The sequence below is a fragment of the Bos indicus genome, chromosome 18, assembly GCF_029378745.1.
Source record: "Bos indicus isolate NIAB-ARS_2022 breed Sahiwal x Tharparkar chromosome 18, NIAB-ARS_B.indTharparkar_mat_pri_1.0, whole genome shotgun sequence".
NCBI classification, from domain to species: domain Eukaryota; kingdom Metazoa; phylum Chordata; class Mammalia; order Artiodactyla; family Bovidae; genus Bos; species Bos indicus.
The window spans coordinates 8,495,191-8,513,824 of record NC_091777.1 but is presented as its reverse complement, the minus strand read 5'-3'; the positions used below and the strand labels follow the sequence as shown (position 1 = coordinate 8,513,824).

At 49.0% G+C, this 18,634-nt stretch overlaps 1 protein-coding gene and 1 long non-coding RNA gene across 3 annotated transcripts in view; one reads left to right on the top strand and one right to left on the bottom strand.

Annotated features, from left to right (window-relative positions):
• The first annotated feature begins 1,239 nt into the window (after positions 1-1,239).
• LOC109571607 (polycystin-1-like protein 2) overlaps positions 1,240-18,634 on the top strand; it is a 107,721-nt gene continuing 90,326 nt past the window's right edge. Inside the window, exons 1-5 of the mRNA XM_070770367.1 lie at positions 1,240-1,949; positions 4,841-5,005; positions 7,007-7,192; positions 13,367-13,477; positions 16,355-16,502. Of these exons, the coding sequence (XP_070626468.1) occupies positions 1,649-1,949; positions 4,841-5,005; positions 7,007-7,192; positions 13,367-13,477; positions 16,355-16,502 (911 nt within the window). The 5' untranslated portion in view covers positions 1,240-1,648. The remainder of the gene's footprint in view (positions 1,950-4,840; positions 5,006-7,006; positions 7,193-13,366; positions 13,478-16,354; positions 16,503-18,634) is intronic.
• Positions 13,697-18,634, bottom strand: part of LOC139177035 (uncharacterized) — a 116,270-nt gene continuing 111,332 nt past the window's right edge. For both annotated transcript variants that reach the window (XR_011561412.1, XR_011561413.1), the window contains 2 exons: positions 16,831-17,093; positions 13,697-16,191 (listed from right to left, as the gene is read on the bottom strand). This is a non-coding gene — a long non-coding RNA (uncharacterized lncRNA). The remainder of the gene's footprint in view (positions 16,192-16,830; positions 17,094-18,634) is intronic.

Below are 18,634 nucleotides of genomic sequence, written 5' to 3'. Positions count from 1 at the left end.
AAAGCCAAACGTTAGACCTTTGGCCACCCTGCCATGAGAATCCACTTACCTGATACCTTTTCTGAAGGCTCCAGAATCCCACCATGTTGCATGGCTCCCTTCTCCAACCACAAATTACTAACTTCTTACGTAGCCCATCTCTTCCGGCACTGTGTTTTGTCATAATGGTATAAACCAGGCCCTGGAATCACCCCTATCACAACCCAAATGGCCTACATAGATATCTTTCTAAAGAAAAAATTCCCTAGAGAAACTCTGGCATTTTCCCACTGCTAAAGTATCATAGTAATTCTGGCAAACTTAATTAATATTAAAAGTTATCATGAACAACAAACATTACCCAGAAAGGCAAACGAAAAGCTAAGGTGGGGATATAACATATCTGAAAGACCCTTCCTTGAACATTTATTCTATAAGCTTTTTAGGAATGCTCTCCCCGCCCAAAAAAAGGAAGGAAGCATCAATACCTGCTATAAGATGGATGAACCTTGAAGACATTATGCTAAAGTGAAAAAGCCAGTCACAACAGGCCACATAGTGTAGGATTCCATTTAGATGAAATTTCCAGAACAGTAGGTATATGGGATGTACCATATTTTATTAACCTATTTTCTCTCAATGGATGTTTAGGTTGTTTCCAATCTTTCCTTCTCACAAAATTCTCCAACGAATAACCATATATCTATATATATGATATTTCACATATGTATGAATTTTTCTGTAGGCAAAATTCCTAGAAGTGGAACTGCAACATTACAGAGCTTTTGCTTTTAAAATGTTAATGTTTTTTGATAGATATTTCTATACTGCCCACAACAGAGGGTGTACTAATTTATAATTCCAACAGCAATCAGTGAAAGAGCTTGTTTCCCCACATTTTGGGGGTGTATTTGGAAACACTGTCAGGGACCAGTTCTTATAGGGCCTTGAATACAAAGCTAAGAGGCTTGAACTTGATCCATTGACCACGGACACCTGTTGGAGGGTTTAGGAAGTGGGTGAAGATGGGCAGGTTTGAAATTTTAGAAGCTTGTTTTCATGATGACATCAAATAAATTTTGTAGGAAATATTTATTCTCAAATAGGCATGAGTGGTAATGTGATGAGTCAGAGAGCAGAAAAAAGTCTTCATTAGGATGAAGCCACGCTGGGAGAATGTGATTATCATCTGGGCAGAGTGGCCACTCCAGACAGTAGGGCTGGATATGAGCACAACTTGGTTTCTTTACCATCTGTAACTCTAGCTTTCCTGCTGCTTTTCTTTTATCGCATAGTTCCCACAAGCTGATGGCTCCTCACGAAACATTGAGCCCTGAAGGGTAATGACATAAAACCAAGAACCAGGAATTTTTATCGGAAGCTAACAGTTGACCGAATGACAAGCAGACAGGAGATACAGCACTGCTATCTTTCTCTACAAGACTGTTTCGCAAATTAACTGGATTTGGAACTGTCATGGAACAAAGAGCTGGGGGAAGCAAAACAGCAGACACATTCGTCCTGAGTGTTTTGTCTCTTACACAAGAGGTTAGTCACTATGATGTGATACAAAAAGAGGAGGAAAGATGGATGGCAGTCAGTTGTGAAGGCACCAACATATGAAGGACCTGAGCCGGCTCCACCCAGATGTTCCAGCCGTGGTTCAAAGATGAGCACCTTGGCCGTGGTACTCCTGGGGCTTGCTCTGGAGTTTGGGGCCATTACTGCTAAGCCAGATGACGGCAGCTTTTGCTCTAAGAACCAAGTGGCTTTCAGAGATGCTTGCTACGAGTTTGTGTCTCTCAGCCGCACCTTCTACGGTGCCCAGAGCTGGTGTGAGAGGCAAGGAGGTCATCTGGTCTTCATTCGTGATGAAGCCACCCAGAAATTTCTGCAGAAGCACCTCTCCCGGGACAGGGAATGGTGGATTGGACTCACAGGGAGCTCAGCTCGGAATGGAACCGCAGAAGGTAGGTGCTGTGATAATTATACTTTATGGGGAGTTTGTGGCTGTGATTCTCACCATAGCTTCTTATCCAGAGCTCCATGGAGCAAATTGCTGCTGCTGCTGCTGCTAAGTCGCTTCAGTCGTATCCGACTCTGTGCAACCCCATAGACGGCAGCCCACCAGGCTCCCCGTCCCTGGGATTCTCCAGGCAAGAACACTGGAGTGGGTTGCCATTTCCTTCTCCAATGCATGAAAGTGAAAAGGGAAAGTGAAGTCGCTCAGTCGTGTCCGACTCTTCGCGACCCCAGGGACTGCAGCCCACCAGGCTTCTCCGTCCATGGGATTTTCCAGGCAAGAGTACTGGAGTGGGGTGCCATCGCCTTCTGTGATGGAGCAAATTAATATGTGCCAATTCTCATGATTAGGAGATTCTCCTTTTGGTCGTTTTGGATCAAATGAAGTAATTCTTGCTCAGCAGCTAGCAGAGAATCTGGCACACAGCTAACGTGCTAATGTTAAAAGCCAATGTCCTTTTCTTTACTTGTGCCTAAGACTAGCTGTGGCATCTTCACTTCTTGGTGGAACAGTGCTGGGCACTGCCCTGAGGGCTTCACATCCATTTTCACACTGAATCCTTATCATAATTGATGAGAATTATCACTGTTGTCCCTACTCGATAGACAAGAAAACTGAGCCTCAGGAAATAATGACTATTTCCAAAGCACTCCCATATGTCTTTCCTTACTTGTTATGAGGCTGAAGTGGGTTAAGTGCTTAACACAGCTCAGTTCACAACAGAAAGTCTCATGTTAACGGTCGTCCTGGAAACCCTTCCTTATCCTTCTCTCGGTTCTTGGTGGAATAGTGAGCCTTCCTTCAACCCCTCCATGTTCAGGTGAGTCCTCCTCTTTGCACCTGAAGGACCTTGTCCACTTCTGGCATGACGTCAGTTCTTAGGTGTCTTCCCCCACACTGTGAACTCTTCAAGGGAAGGAACAGTATTGTGGCCATTTTTGTTTTCCTGGGGTCCGTTCATAACAAAGAATGGGTGTTCATATTTAAGCTTTACACCTGCCCCATGAGGCGAGCACTGCTACACTTATTTTATGGACGGGGAAAATAAGTCCAGAGAGAGGACATGGCTTGCTCAAGATGACAGTGTCCTGCCACCTTGCATTGCCCTGTAGAAACTGCTGGGCTTTAGTAATGAGAAGCTAGGTCTGGCGGAGAAGGCAATGGCACCCCACTCCAGTACTCTTGCCTGGAAAATCCCATGGACGGAGGGGCCTGGTGGGCTGCAGTCCATGGGGTCGCTAGGAGTCAGACACGACTGAGCGACTTCACTTTCACTTTTCACTTTCATACATTGAAGAAGGAAATGGCAGCCCACTCCAGTGTTCTTGCCTGGAGAATCCCAGGGACGGGGAGCCTGGTGGGCTGCCGTCTATGGGGTTGCACAGAGTCGGATACGACTGAAGCGACTTAGCAGCAGCAGCAGCAGCTTGGTCTGGGCTGAGCACCTGCAGCAACGTGCCAGCATAGATGGAAAGGCTTTAATAAAGGAGCAGCCGCCAAAGCTCAGTTTAGGAAACTCACAACCAGGAGATCTGAATTCTAAGATGCATCTTCAGGTGACATCCTTTGAACGGTTTCTTGTTTTGTAGGCACAGAAAGCGTGGATTTCAGTGTATCAGACACTCGTTTACATGCAGTTAAAGGAGCACGTCTACTTTACATTTTTATTTATTAATTATTGGCTGTGCTGGGTCTTCAATGCTGCATGAAGTCTTGCTCTCGTTGCAGCGAGTGGGGGCTACCCTCCAGTTGCAGTGGCTTCTCTCGTCCCGCAGCACGGGCTCTAGGGCGCACCGGCTGCCGCAGCTGTGGCATGTGGGCTCAGTAGCTGTGGCACATGGGCTTAGTTGCCCCGCAACATGCAGGATCTTCCCAGACCAGGGATCGGACCAGTGTCCCCTGCACTGGCAGGTGGATTCTTTACCACCGGACCACCAGAGAGGTCCAGAGCATGTCTATTTACAATCTCCGAGGGATACTGCATGGCTGTTACAGAAAATGGGGTAGATCTGAGTAGGCTGCGAGGTCCTGACCTCCAGCATTCAAAGTTGCTTAAGCAGCAGGGGACTGTCCTGGCTGTGTGCAGTACCATAGCATTCGAGTACTACGCTACGTGCCATTTGGGTACTAGATTCCAGGCGCTCTAGAGGTGGGTGTGTGGATGCCACTTGTTCTGGAACAATTTGCAAGAGACATAACAATGATGGGAGAAGTCTGTGAGTTGAAAGAGATGTTTTCATTTTATACCTTTTTGTTCTCTGAATCTTCCTTAACCATATGTATGGATTCTTTCCTCTAAAAAATGGTAAATGTATTCTTAAGTCTTCACAGTAAATATTTCATATCCAGTGCTTTCAAGATCTCTGGTGTCCTTGATACACACACACACACACACACACACACACAGTCTCTCTCTCACTTCTTCAGTAGCCTTGTCAGTGCATTCAAGTCTCTGAAGAGTACCGAGGCTATGAAAACTACTTCTACTTTAACTTATCACTGTCCACGTATATATAACAAGTCCCCTGTTTCTTTCTGGAACATTTCTTACCAACCCAAGGCACACTGCTATGCTCTTTTTTCGACTGTGCTTAGACATTGCTGGAAGCATCATTTATTTAATCAAACTGCCTTGCATGGGCTCGGTGCCCTGGTTTGCAGGTCAAGAAACCTGGAAGACAGGTCTTCCTGTCTTACGTTGGAAGACAGTGGCTAGGCAATGCCCCTGCACTGGCGTGGCACAGAGGCCTTCAGGCCGTCCGTCAGCACTGATTAAGCACCCACTGCACACAAGGAGTGGCGCCGGGGCAAGGCCTGGTGGTCGTGTTCCCATCCCAGGGCCCAGGATCTGGATGGACGCCTCATGTGTGAGCTACAGCCACTGGCGCCAAAGGCAGGATGCTTCTGCACCCAAAGCCTGCAGCTACATCGGGAGAGACCCTTCCTTTAGGTGGGTGGCCTCGGACAACTGCACGCAGGAGTTCGCCTTCATCTGCGAGTTTGGTGAGTTGGGCTCTGCTCTGGGGTCTTCCTCCACCTTTTCCTGTCTCTTGGTTTGTCTCCGTCTCTCTGCATCTCCTCTCTCGCTGTGTCTCTCTCTGTCTCTCTCTGTCTCTCTCTCTCTAAATGCCCGCGGTCTCTGTGTGTGTGATGCTCCGTGTCTCTGTGTCTCACTCCATCGTCTCTCCAGCTTGCATCCCTGTCCACTCACCTGCCTACCTCCGTGCTGGTCTCACAACCAGCATTAGATGGAGATGCTCGGCTGCATTTCCTCTCCTTTCCAGTCTTCCCGTGGAAGGAGATGTGGTCCCAGGAGATTGTTCTCACTCGCCTTTGACTCCTGCTCCCTGGTCAGCCTGGCTTTGAGCCCCTCACCCCCAACTCCTGAATCCCCTCCGTGCTCTGCCTTTGTGCCCTTTCCATCTGCTGCCTGTGGCTGACCCTTTGTGGGCCCTGGGGGCTGTGTGTGTGTGCAAGTCCCTGAAGGCATGGCCTGTGGCTCCACGCTGGGTCCTGCCTGCCATGTGGGGCTTGGTCTTGGAGTTGAGCTACCCCATGGTCCCCTGACCATCAAGCCAGGCTCAGTTGAAGCTTTTGTGCTTCCTGGGCCCAGCTTTCTTCCTGTTTCTAAGCCCCTTAGTGGAGACTCTGGCTTCCAGGCCCTGTTCTGGGTTTGGACACTTACAGGGGTCCCTGCTCTATTTCCCCCATGCTCAGCTTTAGATAGGTGCCATTCGAGCTTAACTCTCCTGCCTGGCTGATTGTGAAACTCAGAAACTTTTGTGCACCTGTGGGTTATGCAACTTCCCTGGCTTCTTACCAAGCCCCTCCCCAACCCCCACCAAGCTCCTCCCCCTTCCCCACCCCCACTGCAAGCCTGTCTCAGCACCTTCAGCCCCAGGAGCTGAACTGCGCATGCCTGTGTGCGCTTACTCGTCACACAGTAGAAGGACCTCTACTATTCTGTCGCAGGCCCACTACAAAGCTAAGAAAGGGAGGCTCGGAAGTTCTGGGGTAAGTTCCTGCCCCAAGGCCACAGGTCTAGGAAGTGATGAGACAAGATGTGATGATCAGAGAGACAGGGGGAGATGCTGTGCTGCTGGCTTTGAAGACGGAGGAAGGGGCCACAGTATGAGGACCGTAGGGGCCTCTAGAAGCTGGAAAAGGCGAGGGAATCGATTCTCCCCTAAAGGCTCCAGAAGCAATCAGCCCTGGCCACACCTGGATTTTAGCCCAGTAAAGCCCACACTGAACCACGACTATCAGAAGATACATTTGTGATGTTCAAGCCACTAAGTTTGTGGTCATTTGTTACAGCAGCCACAAGAATGAACACAGATTTTGGTCTCAACCTCTGCCCTGTGGTGCTCCCACCAGGCAGACAGGCTTGAGTTTGAAGCCAGTGGTTCCCACTTTCTGCTGTTCACACCTGAGCTAGGTCAATAAACAAATGCTTACCGAGTGTGGACCACATGCCAGGAGCTGGGCTGGAGTGGGATCTCAACACAGGGACCCCACAGAGCCCAGTGTCACCAAAGAGGATAACAGTACAGCTCATAGGACTGGTGAAAAGACTCAATGAACTCACTCGTTTTTTCAAAAAGCGCTTGTTTAGCATCTTTGTTTTCAGATAAGGCTCAAGGAAGGTACTTAAACAGGCGGAACAATAGTTGCTGCTTCTGTAGCCCTGACTCTACGTGTAAAGATTCATCTGATCCTCCTAACAGTTCTATGGGGTGTGATGTTGACTACCCCATACAGGGGAGGCACAGAGAAGCCGGGTAGCCTGCAGAAGGCAGCACAGCCAGGGCAAGGCCGGGCTGGCCCAGACCCTGGGCAGTCTGGCTCCAGAGCCACACTCATGCCCATCACGTTGTTTCTCAGCCCTGCTAAGTCAGCTCCCGCTGTGTCCAGCATCTCACAGTCCTGGCCCGAGGCCCCTCCACTTCCCATCAACGGGCACCGGCCCATCTGTGACCTGTGTCCCCCTTACCTTTGCCACAGGTGTCGGCCAGAGTCTGGCCTGCGAGGGCCTCAATGCCACCCTGCACTGTGGCTCGGGGGAGGTCATCCAGATCCAGGACGCTTTCTATGGGCGCCGGACGCCCCATTACTGCATCCAGGGCGCCGGGCACCCCTCAGACCTGGAGGAGGAATGCAGCTGGGTCAGCGCCAAGGATGAAGTGGCAGGTAGGACCCAAGGGCTCTGGCTGCAAGTGCAGGACACTTCCCAGTGTCCCGTGTCCACCGAAGGGGTCTGGAAGGATTGCACGGCCTTCACATCTGAACTCCGGCCTCTTTCATGTGGGAAAACTGGCCAGTCTGCCCACACCAAGTAGGGGAGTAAGGGGGCCATGGCTCACACCTCACCTGACATCAAAGCCATCTGATGAGTCCGGTGGGCATTTTGCTCCCCATCCCAACTGGGTGCAAACAATATTGCTTTCTCTTCCGAATTTAAACTTCTAAAATTTCAAAATAATTCAAATGTACAGACAAGACTAAAAAATACTTCAACAGACTCCTTGGATTCAATACCCAACTTGGTCAGATCTTAACGTTATTCCATATTTGCTTAACATTCTCTCATTACCAAAATGAATAAAATGTTAGATTACCCACCACTCCTCTTGATACATGTACTAGCATATTTATTTCATCCATATGTGACTATATCATAGTTTGTCTCTTCCTCTGTTGAGAGATGTGTGGATTGATCCTTGCTATGCGAACAGTCCTGAAACAGTTGTTTTTCTTTGTCTAATCAAACCACCATTCTGGATAGTATCTCCCCTTCACATGAGAGGATTTCTCTAGGCCCTTGTTTTCCTAAACCAGATTAAATCCGCCCCTGAGCCAGGTTTGTCCGGTGACAAGGATTTTCCCTTGGAAAACAACTTGCTCCCTCCCCACACGTCTGACCCACATTGCCCTTGCTCCCCTTAGAGCAGGCGCCGGGGAAGGAAATGCTGGCTTCAGCTAGTTGGTTCCCTCCGACTCCTTCGTTGGCCCCACATCCCTGAGACGTGGCCCCCCAAGGGGGAATGGCCTGGGCTGGACAGGCTGATGAGTGTGCCTCCCTCTCAGGTGGAACTCAGTGGGCTATTTCCTCAAACACTCAGATGCAAGCTCTCAAACCTTGTAGCCACACCCAGGGGGCACACTGGATGAAGCCCTGCATCCTTTGGGGGAAGGTTGGAGGAGATCTGGGCGGAGCCCCAGAAGGTGTCTGTTTGTACCTAAGAGCCACCATCACTCGTTCATTCAATCAGTTTGCCAACAGACATTAATTGAGTACTGACATTATGCCACGCACGATAGTGGGCTCTGTGGATTCAGTGATGAATAAAACACAATCTGTTCCTCAACAGAGGTCACAGTCAAATGGGGAGACAGACACAAATGCAGGCAATTACCTAGCACTGTGCTCAGTGTCACACAGAAGGGGGCAAAGCTGCTCCTTAGTCACTCACGCAGAACTCACTTTGTGCCTACTCTATGTGTCAGGTACTGTTCTGTGTGCAGGAGAAAGAGCAGTGGACAAGAACAAAGCAAAACCAGACATCCCCTCTCTGTTGGAGACTGCACTCTAGTGCTATGGGCGCCCCTAGTAGGGAAAGAACTCACGCCGAGTGATGTAGCGAACTGGGTCCTGGCAGGAAACTAGAACTCATGGTAGGTCTCCCAGCAGAGCGGACTACCCGTCATGGAAGTGCTGAGAGGCCAAAGGTGAGATAAGGATGCAACCCTCAGAGTGCAGCAGCATGAAGCCACTACTATCCCAAAGGGCTGGAGGGACAGCCACAGTGGATGTCACACCAAAACCAGAAGTCAGGGCTGCCCAGCAGGCGCTGGAACCATGACGGAGGCTGCCCCATGGGAGCAAGGACCAGGGGGGAGGTCCTTGCCAGAGGGAGCTGGGGCTGCAGAGGAGCTACCGTGAGAAGGGGTGAGAGGCATCCTGCCCACACCTCTTCCCATCCGGGGCAGGTAGAGTTATGAACACCAAGGTTCCCGCCCCAGTCTCTGGAACTGTGGGTATGATGAAACGCCATGCCCACGAATAAGCTAAATTACGTGGCAAAAGGGTCTCTGTGCAAGTAATTATGGTTGCTAATCTTAAAATAGGAGATTATCCTGGATTACCTAAGTGGGCACAGTCTAATCACATGAGCCCCTCAAAGCAGAGAACTTTTTCCAGCTAGAAGCATAAAACAGACATGGCAGATGGATAAATTGGATAGATTCAAGCATGAAACAGATCTGATGGTCACTGCAGGCTCTGAGATACAGGGGGTCACGTGAAAGGACTGGAGAGAGGCCTCTAAGAGCTAAGGGTGGTCCCAACTGACAGTCAGCAAGGACATGGGACCTCAGTCCTACAGTCCCAAGGAACTGAGTTCAGCCATCAGGAAGAATGGGACTGGAGGCAGGTTCCTCCCCAGGAGCTCCAGGAAGGAAACACAGCCCTGCTGTGATGCTGTGATTTCAGCCTGTCATACCCTGAGCCCACCAAGACCTCTGACCTCCAGAACTGTGAGGTAATAAATGTGCACTGCTTTATGCCACTAAGTTTCTGTCATTTGTTACAGCAGCCACTGGAAGCTAATACATTGCCTCCAGTCTTCCATCAGCACCTGCTAGAGCACAGGGGAGTGTGGGAAATGTAGTTCCCCGAATTTGAGACCAAGTGGGGTGAGGGTGGATATGCGGGCTGATGGTCAAAGGACTGGCCCACTTCCCAGGGGAAGTGAGATCTAACTGAGACCTGAAGATCTGATAGGAATCATGCAGGAAAAGGACAACAGGGTGAATGGGGAGGGGTGTTTAGGGAGAGGGAAGAGCCTGTGTCGGTCTCGGGGCCGAGAAAGAGCATGGTAGGTGCAGGGAGCTGCAAAGTGTTCAGCGCAGGTGGAGGTGGGGTACTCGCACCCGGGGAACCCAGGCTGTAGCCCAAGATGTTGGGGAAGCACTGGAAGCTTTAGAGCAGGGGAGGAACACAGCCAGGTGTATTTTAAAGCCACCCACAGGCTGCTGTGAGTCCAGGCAAGGGAGGCTGATGCCAGAAACCCAAGTGAGAGAGGCTGGGGGCACAGACTAAGGCAGTGCAGATGGACAGAAAGGGACAGGTTTCAGAAACAGGAAGTACTGATGGGATTCATCAATGGTGGGAGTCCAGGACGACCTTGGCATTGAGAGGAGAGGCTGCAGGAGGAGAAGCTGGTGGAAAGAGGAGAAGGGAGATCTGGCCTGGGGCTGCCTTACCAAGTACCACAAACTGAGTGGCTTAAAACAACAGAAAACACATTCTCTGGCAGTCTGGAGGCCAGTCCAAAATCAAGATGAGAGCTGGACTTCTCTAGCTCTGAAACCTGCAGAGGAGAGCCCTTCCTCTCCTCATCTAGCATCCAGGATTTGTTGGCAACGCTCCACCACAAACCCTTGTAGATGTGTCTCTCTAATCTCTGCTTCCAGCTTCACGTGTCCTGTCTCTGTGTCCAAAGGACAGCGATCATACTGGACAAAGGGCTCACCCTAATGACCTCATCCTAACTTGATTATGTTTGCAAAGACTATTTCCAAGTAAGCTCACATGCACAGGCACCAAAGGCTAGAACTTCAAGATACATTTTGGGGGACACACTTGAACTCTAATTAGAGATCAAAACCTCATTTCAGGATATGAGAAGCCCAGGGTACCCTGTGACACCCATGTGTAGATGCTGTGTAGATGACTGGACACATAGGATCGGAACTCAAGAGAGAGCTAGACAAGAGACATAAACTGGAGAGTCATTGGTCCGTGGCTAACAACAACAGGTGAGGCTTATTAGTCTAAAATCACTACGGATGGTGACTGCAGCCACGAAATCAGAAGACAATTGCTTCTCGGTAGGAAAATTATGACAAACCTAGACAGTGTGTTGAAAAGCAGAGACATTACTCTGCTGACAAAAATCCATATAGTCAAGGCTATGGTCAAGGCTATGTTCTTCCCAGTGGTCACGTACGGTTGTGAGAGCTGGACCATAAAGCAGGCAGAGCACCAAAGAATTGATGCCTTTGAACTGTGGTGCTGGAGAAGACGCCTGAGAGTCCCTTGGACAGAAAAGAGAAATCAACCCTGAATACTCATTGGAAGAACTGATGCTGAAGCTGAAGCTCTAATATTTGGTCACCTGATGCGAACAGCTGACTCATTGGAAAAGCCCCTGATACTGGGAAAGGTTGAGGGCAGGAGGAGAAGAGGGCATCAGAGAGTGAGATGGTTGGATGGCATCACCAATGCAGTGAACATGAACTTGGGCAAACTCTGGGAGATGGTGAGGGACAGGCAGGCCTGGCACGCTGCAATCCATGGGGTCGCAAACAGTTGGACATGACCGGGCAACTGAAGAAGACAAGACAAGAGGGAGGCATGAAACCATGACACAGGGGGAGGAATCAGGGCCAGGAGAGAATCTGAGGATGGGGTGGCGCTTGCCTGGCAAAGTAACTGGGCAGGCAAAGAGCACTGAGATATGTCAAAATCTGGGACTTTCCTGGTGGCGGTGGATAAGAGTTGGCCTACTGATAAAGGGGACACAGGTATGATCCCTGGTCTGGGAAGATTGTACACGCCACGGAGCCGCGAAGCCCCCAGGCTGCAGCGACTGAGTCTGCAGGCCACAACTACTGATGCCCGTGTGCCTAGAGTCTGCTCTGCAGCAAGAGAAGCTCCGCAGTGAGAAGACCAACGCGGCCACAGAGAGTAGCCCCAGATCGCTGCAACTGGAGAAAGCCTAGAGTCTGCTCTGCAGCAAGAGAAGCTCCGCGGTGAGAAGACCAACGTGGCCACAGAGAGTAGCCCCAGATCGCTGCAACTGGAGAAAACCTAGAGTCTGCTCTGCAGCAAGAGAAGCTCCGCGGTGAGAAGACCAACGCGGCCACAGAGAGTAGCCCCAGATCGCTGCAACTGGAGAAAGCCTAGAGTCTGCTCTGCAGCAAGAGAAGCTACCGCAGTGAGAAGACCAACGCGGCCACAGAGAGTAGCCCCAGATCGCTGCAACTGGAGAAAGCCTAGAGTCTGCTCTGCAGCAAGAGAAGCTACCGCAGTGAGAAGACCAATGCGGCCACAGAGAGTAGCCCCAGATCGCTGCAACTAGAGAAAGCCCATGCAGAGCAATGAAGACCCAGCACAGCCAAAACATATAAATAGAAGTAGAAAGAAAAGTTAATTTTAATTTTAGTCGATCAGTCGTGTCCGACTCTTCGCTACTCCATGGTAGCAAAGAGTATAGCTTTGGTATCGCTATACTCTTTTGAGTATAGAGAAAGAGTATAACCATGGTATAGCTCACCAAGCTCCTCTGTCCATGGGATTTCCCAGGCAAGAATACTGGAGTGGGTTGCCATTCCTTTCTCCAGGGGATCTTCCCAACCCAGGGATTGAAGCCAGGTCTCCTGCATTGCAAGTAGTCTCCTGCATTGCAGGCAGATTCTTTACCTACTGAGCCACCTGGGAAGCCCCAATAAAGTTGTTTAAAAAAATAAATATGCATGCCAAAATCTGGAGCAAGCATGGGTTTCTAAGAGATGAAAGAGGACAAGGAAGGTGCTGCTGCTTCTGCTGCTGCTAAGTCGCTCCAGTCGTGTCCGACTCTGTGTGACCCCATAGACGGCAGCCCACCAGGCTCCCCCGTCCCTGAGATTCTTAGGCAAGAACACTGGAGTGGGTGCAGGGCAAACCTACAGGATGCTCTGGAGCCAAGGAGGGAACCAGGACCTGCCTGTCCCTTCTCCAGGCCTCTCTAGGCAGCTATTACATCTACATGGGTGGAGGGAGGGGCGTTGGCATGACCCCGCAGTTTCTGACCAGAGCTCTGACCAGACCACACCCGTCTCCTGTGGACACCTGGTGCCCTTGGCAGACTCAGAGTTCCTAATCTTGTCCCCTCTTTGCCAGTTGTCAGGGTGCGGGATTCTACCTTAGGTCATCTGACTAGATGCCAGTGGACCGGTGGTTCTCAAAGTGAGGTCCCTGGGCCAGCAGCCTTGACATCACCTGTTAGAAAAGCAAATTTTCAAGCTGCTGTGCAAATCTACTGAATCGAAATCGGGGTCTAGAATCTGTGTCTTCACAAGCCCTCCTGGGGATTCTGGTGTATTCCAACATTCTGGACCCTGAGCTATTGGAGGGAAGGAATCTACTTCTCTCACAGCCAGCACCAGGCTCAGTGCTGGGTCTTCAGTAGGTACTAACTGGTGCTTGTTGGGGGCGTGGTGGGTGAATGAACAAATGCAAGGTCGTTCATCTCTTGTCTGTGTTATCCCTTGTCTCCTTCACACGGCTCCTGTTTCCTCTGGGATGTGGGTGCCTCCCAGGCCAGTGCCAGGGGCTGCAGGCCTGCCAGGTGGCAGCAGATGGGACCTACTTTGGAGACCTGTGCCCCAGCCGAGGCAGCTACCTGTGGGTGCAGTACCTGTGCCGGGAAGGTGAGTCTCCAGCTTGCGGGGGTGCGGGAATTCCCTTCTTATTTCCAAGCCATGTCTAGTCTCCCTTGGACCAGAGGGAGCAGCCATTCACGGGGCAGATCTGCTGTGTGTTAAGAGACCTCCTCGCTCAAAACTGCTGTCCTCAAAACTCCCTGCCTGGCTTAGTCTGGGGGAAAACCATTTGAGGTTCAGTTGCAAAACAAGCCACCAAACCAGAAGTTTAAAATAACTGTTTTAACTCCAAGACCTTTCAAATTAAATTTCATGGATTGAGCCAATAAACACAACAGACAAAACCGAGATTACTTGATTACAAGGATTCCTACATGCCACACCCACTCAACCACCACCCTCCCCATAGGCTGCCATTTTAGAATGCACAGCGACTTTCACAAATCTAAAAAACCATAAACGGAATCCAACTACCACAATTTGTGCAAGTTTTATGAATCAAGAAGGAAGACTCCCCCCATTCAATTCTATGATCCTATTTGTGTTAACTATTTAGAATAAATTCTTCCCTCCTTTTAAAGTGTTTTCATAGACAGCCATAGACATGAATGTACAGATGTATATTTTCATATAAATATAATGAGTTAAACATTTTAGTCTCCAACTCAATGTTTTTCACTTAATAATATATCTTGGACCTCTCTCCAAGTCACTACTTTATCCTTTTAATGACTGCACAGTATCCCATCATAAGTGAAAGTGAAGTTGCTAGTCGTGTTCAACTCTTTGTGACCCCATGGACTGTAGCCCACCAGGTTCCTCCGACCATGGGATTTTCCAGGCAAGAGTACTGGAGTGGTCTGCCATTGCCTTCTCCCATCATAAGATTAAGTCAAAATCTATTTAACCTGTTCCCCTCTTGATGGACACTTAGACTGCATCTGAGTTTTCCTTCTTACAGATCACTCTGCGGTGATCTCTTGTGCATGTATCTTGGCATGTACCTGGGATTATTTTTAGAGGAGAGATCTCTAGTAGCAGAAATGGTGGGTCATAGGGTATGTGAATTTTAAATGTTAGTAGATATTGCCACATTACCTTCCAAAATGGCTGTATCGAGTTCATTCTTACTAACAGTGCCAATTCCCCTTGGGTTGGGACACCACATTATGCCCTTGTCCAACCAATTAATCGGTCAGAACAGCAAATTCTACTGAGGCTGTGAGTAATGGAGCAAGGAGCTCTGCAGGGGAAAGATGAGTCAGGGAACGTTGGGGTCCCCAGGGGCCATCCAGGAGAGCAGAACCCACAGAGACAGGAGGAAGAAGCCTGCATAGAAGAGAGGGTACAGGACGTGGGGGTGGCATTAGTTTATGGAACACGCATGGGTGGAATAAGAGTTAGCAGGGTGTCTCGTTTTGTTTGCTGGGAAGAGAGGCCACGTGGTTTGGCAGCAGTTTCCGTTTGGTGATTTTGCTCCCGGACAAAGGGTGCCCTTGGAGATCTGCCAGTCGCAGCCTCACTGTCGTCAGACAGACACGCAGCTTAGGGCAGTGGGTGAGCTGGGTCTGGCTGCCACATGGACCAGATTTTCTGTCTTGACTTTGATTTCAAATATCCTGTCCCTTGTGAATCAGTGTGTTCTGATCACATCAGTTTCTGATTTCTGAAGGGAGGAACTTCATCCAGCAGTCTCCTCTCCCTCCACCCCCCGGCCTTTGTGCCCAGAATGGCCTGCTGCATCCCGAGTTTCCTCGGATGATTGTGAGTCAGGACCAATCAGGACCGCGGTGGCTTTCTCACCAGCTCAGGAAAGTCCTTTTCATTTGTGTCTGCTTTTTATTTCTTTTCCCTTCTCATTTGTGCCAGAAACCAAAAGATGGTATTGCACAAATTAGCCCAGGGCTGCATGAACCCCAGAAGTTCTACCCTTCACCCCATCCTCTAGGCTAACTTATGAAGCTTTAGTTTTCGTAAAATTTAAGGTGCGCTAAATGGCTAACATTGATTCATCAGCCACCCTAACCAAGGAGATTTTCCTAAAGATGCTTTGCCTTTTGTCTTTTTAAACATTATAAAGTACATTTAGACAATCAATGGATCCTAGTTAAATAAATTAGGCTACACTGTGCAGCTTTTAAAGGGTATAAGAGCTCTCTGACTGAACTCATACAGAACAATCTCCAAGATATATTAAGTGAAAAAAAAAAAACAAAAAACAAAAAAACGGAAGGTGCCAAATAGTGAACAGAGCACCATCTGTATAAATAAAAAAGTATGTACATGCTTGTGCATGTATTCAGTTCAGTTCAGTTCAGTCTCTCAGTAGCGTCCAACTCTTTGCGACCCCATGAATCGCAGCACGCCAGGCCTCCCTGTCCATCACCCTCTCCCGGAGTTCACTCAAACTCATGTCCATCGAGTCAGTGATGCCATCCAGCCATCTAATCCTCTGTCGTCCCCTTCTCCTCCTGCCCCCAATGCCTCCCAGCATCAGAGTCTTTTCCAATGAGTCAACTCTTCGCATGAGGTGGCCAAAGTACTGGAGTTTCAGCTTTAGCATCATTCCTTCCAAAGAACACCCAGGGCTGATCTCTTTAGAATGTACTAGTTGGATCTCCTTGCAGTATCTGTAAAAGGTGACCCAGGAGACTGGTTAACAGTGATTGCTTCTGGGGACCAGAACTGGGGGTCTGAGGGGTAGCAGTAGGGAAGGACTTTCTTTTCACTGTAGACCCTCTGTACATTTCAAGTTCTGTATCCTGGATGAAAAACAAGATTCAAAAGAACCTTATAAAGTAGAATAAACATGCAGAAGCTGTAAAAGCTCCACTAAGGACAGGTAGACAGAAGACAGTAAGTTTTAAACAGAAACGTGCAATTTTGCTTCATAATAGCAAATGGCATTTGTGTTTTGATCTGCAGGCCTGCAGTTGATGGTGTCCAATGAGAGTTTCATCTTTGACAACATCACCATCTCCCTTACATGGCTCCTTTCTCCCTACATCGGAAACCTGTCCTGTATAATTAATATGGGAGATGGCCACATTTTCGATCCCTACTACCCACCCAGGTAAGAGGTATCTCTGAGCCTTGATTCAGAATGTATCAGTCAGTTTTTGCTGCATAACAAAACAACCTAACACTTGGTGATTTACAATAATAGTGATTATTTTCCATGGTTCTTTGGATTAGCTAGGTGGCTTTTCTTGTGTGGACTAGCTCAGATGGATGGCCTAGGAAGGCCTCATTCATGCGTCTGGCAGTAAGCTGGATGTTGGCTAGTGGCATGTGTCACTTGTCACCCACAGGCTAGTCTAGGCTCAGCTGCATGGCGGCAGAAGAGTCTCAAGCAACGAGAGAAAGCAAAGCACAACATGCAAGCATTTTTGAATCAGTACCTATGTCACATTTTCTAATTTTCCCATTGGCCAAAGCAAGTTCCAAGGCCAGAGAAATAGTCTCCACCTGTTGACAGAAGGCATGGCAAAACCACAGTACAAAGTGGCATACATATGGAAATGGGAAGAACGGTGTTCACAGGTTTTCTCAGCGAAGGTCACTCCAGCAGTCATGGAGAGCCGGGTCCTTTCGGCTTGGCTCAGTAGAGTCTTCCCTGAGTCACTGTCCAAGGAGTCAGTAATGGGGTGAGGAAGATGCTCACCTGGGGGTGGGAATGTTTTTTATTGATAAGGATAATAAAAATAATAGTAGCATTACTAATAATAGAGCAGCTAAGCAGCTTTCATACATGATTTCACTTAATCCTCACAACAACCTCATGAGCTAAAGCTATGCTGTCCAATATAATAGCCACTCACCATATGAGCTACTGGGCCCTTGCAATAAGGCAGCTCTCAATTGAGATGTGCTGTAAATGTAAATACACATGGAATATTGAAGACGTAGCTCCCTCCCCACCAAAGAGTGTTAAATATCTCACTAAATGATGTTTTGATATTGCTTATACATAGAAATGGGCTGTCCCCAGGCGGTGCCAGTGGTAAAGAACCCACCCACCAATGCAGGAGACATGAGACGTGGGTTCGATTCCTGGGTCAGGAAGATTCCCTGGAGGCGGGCACAGCAATCCACTTCAGAGTGTTTTCCCAGAGAATCTCCTGGACAGAGGAGCCTCTTGGGCTACAGTCCACAGGGTCTTAAAGAGTTGGACACAACTGAAGTGACTTAGCATGCACCCACACATACGTATAAATGCTAGTGTTATGGATCTATGAGGTTCAGTTCAGTTCAGTCGCTCAATCATGTCCAGGTCTTTGCAACCCCAGGGACTGCAGCACGCCAGGCCTCCCTGTCCATCACCATCTCCCAGAGCTTGCTCCAACTCATGTCCATCGAGTTGGTGATGCCATCCAATCATTTCATCCTCTGTCGTCCCCTTATCCTCCAGCCTTCAATCTTTCCCAGCATCAGGGTCTTTACCAATGAGTCAGTTCTTCGAATCAGGTGGCCAAAGTATTGGAGCTTCAGCTTCAGCATCAGTCCTTGCAATGAATATTCAGGACTGATTTCCTTTAGGATTGACTGGTTTGATCTCCTTGCAGTCCAAGGGACTCTCAAGAGTCTTCTCCAACATCACAGTTCAAAAGCATCAGGTTAAAGGAAATAAATTATTAAAATTAATTTCACCTGTTCCTTCTCACTTTTTCAATGTGACCATTAGAAAGTTTACAATGATACACATGGCTCACAGTTTCTGTTGGACAGTGCTGAGCTAGATAAGGATTATCTTGTTTTACAGACAAAGCTGTTGAAGCTTAGAGGGTTTAGTAGCATTGCCCAAGCCATGCAGCTAGTGAGTGGCAGCACAGCCGGATAAGTCAGGACCGCCTGGGAATCAAAGCCCTGGCTCTTAGACCCTAGTGGAGAACATGGCTTGCAGCATCAGGGCCCAAGGGCATTGAGTGCTGCCTCCTCTAGGGAACAGAACCTCCCCAACCCAAAGGCAGCTGCACACAATTCATAACGTTTCAGAGTCCTACCTGGGCCTGGGTAAGCTCCATTCTGCCCTGCTGGGTGCCCCAGCCAGAGGACTGACCCATCAGTTCCAGGTCCTTCTTGGGTTCTGGTTCATTTCAGGGGCTCCAGTTCAACAAGGATCCTCAGGGAAATCATGGAGGCCCATAAGCCCCTCACCTAACCCTGAAACATCTCTGGTTTCTACCTCGTGGGGCTAGGTCTCTG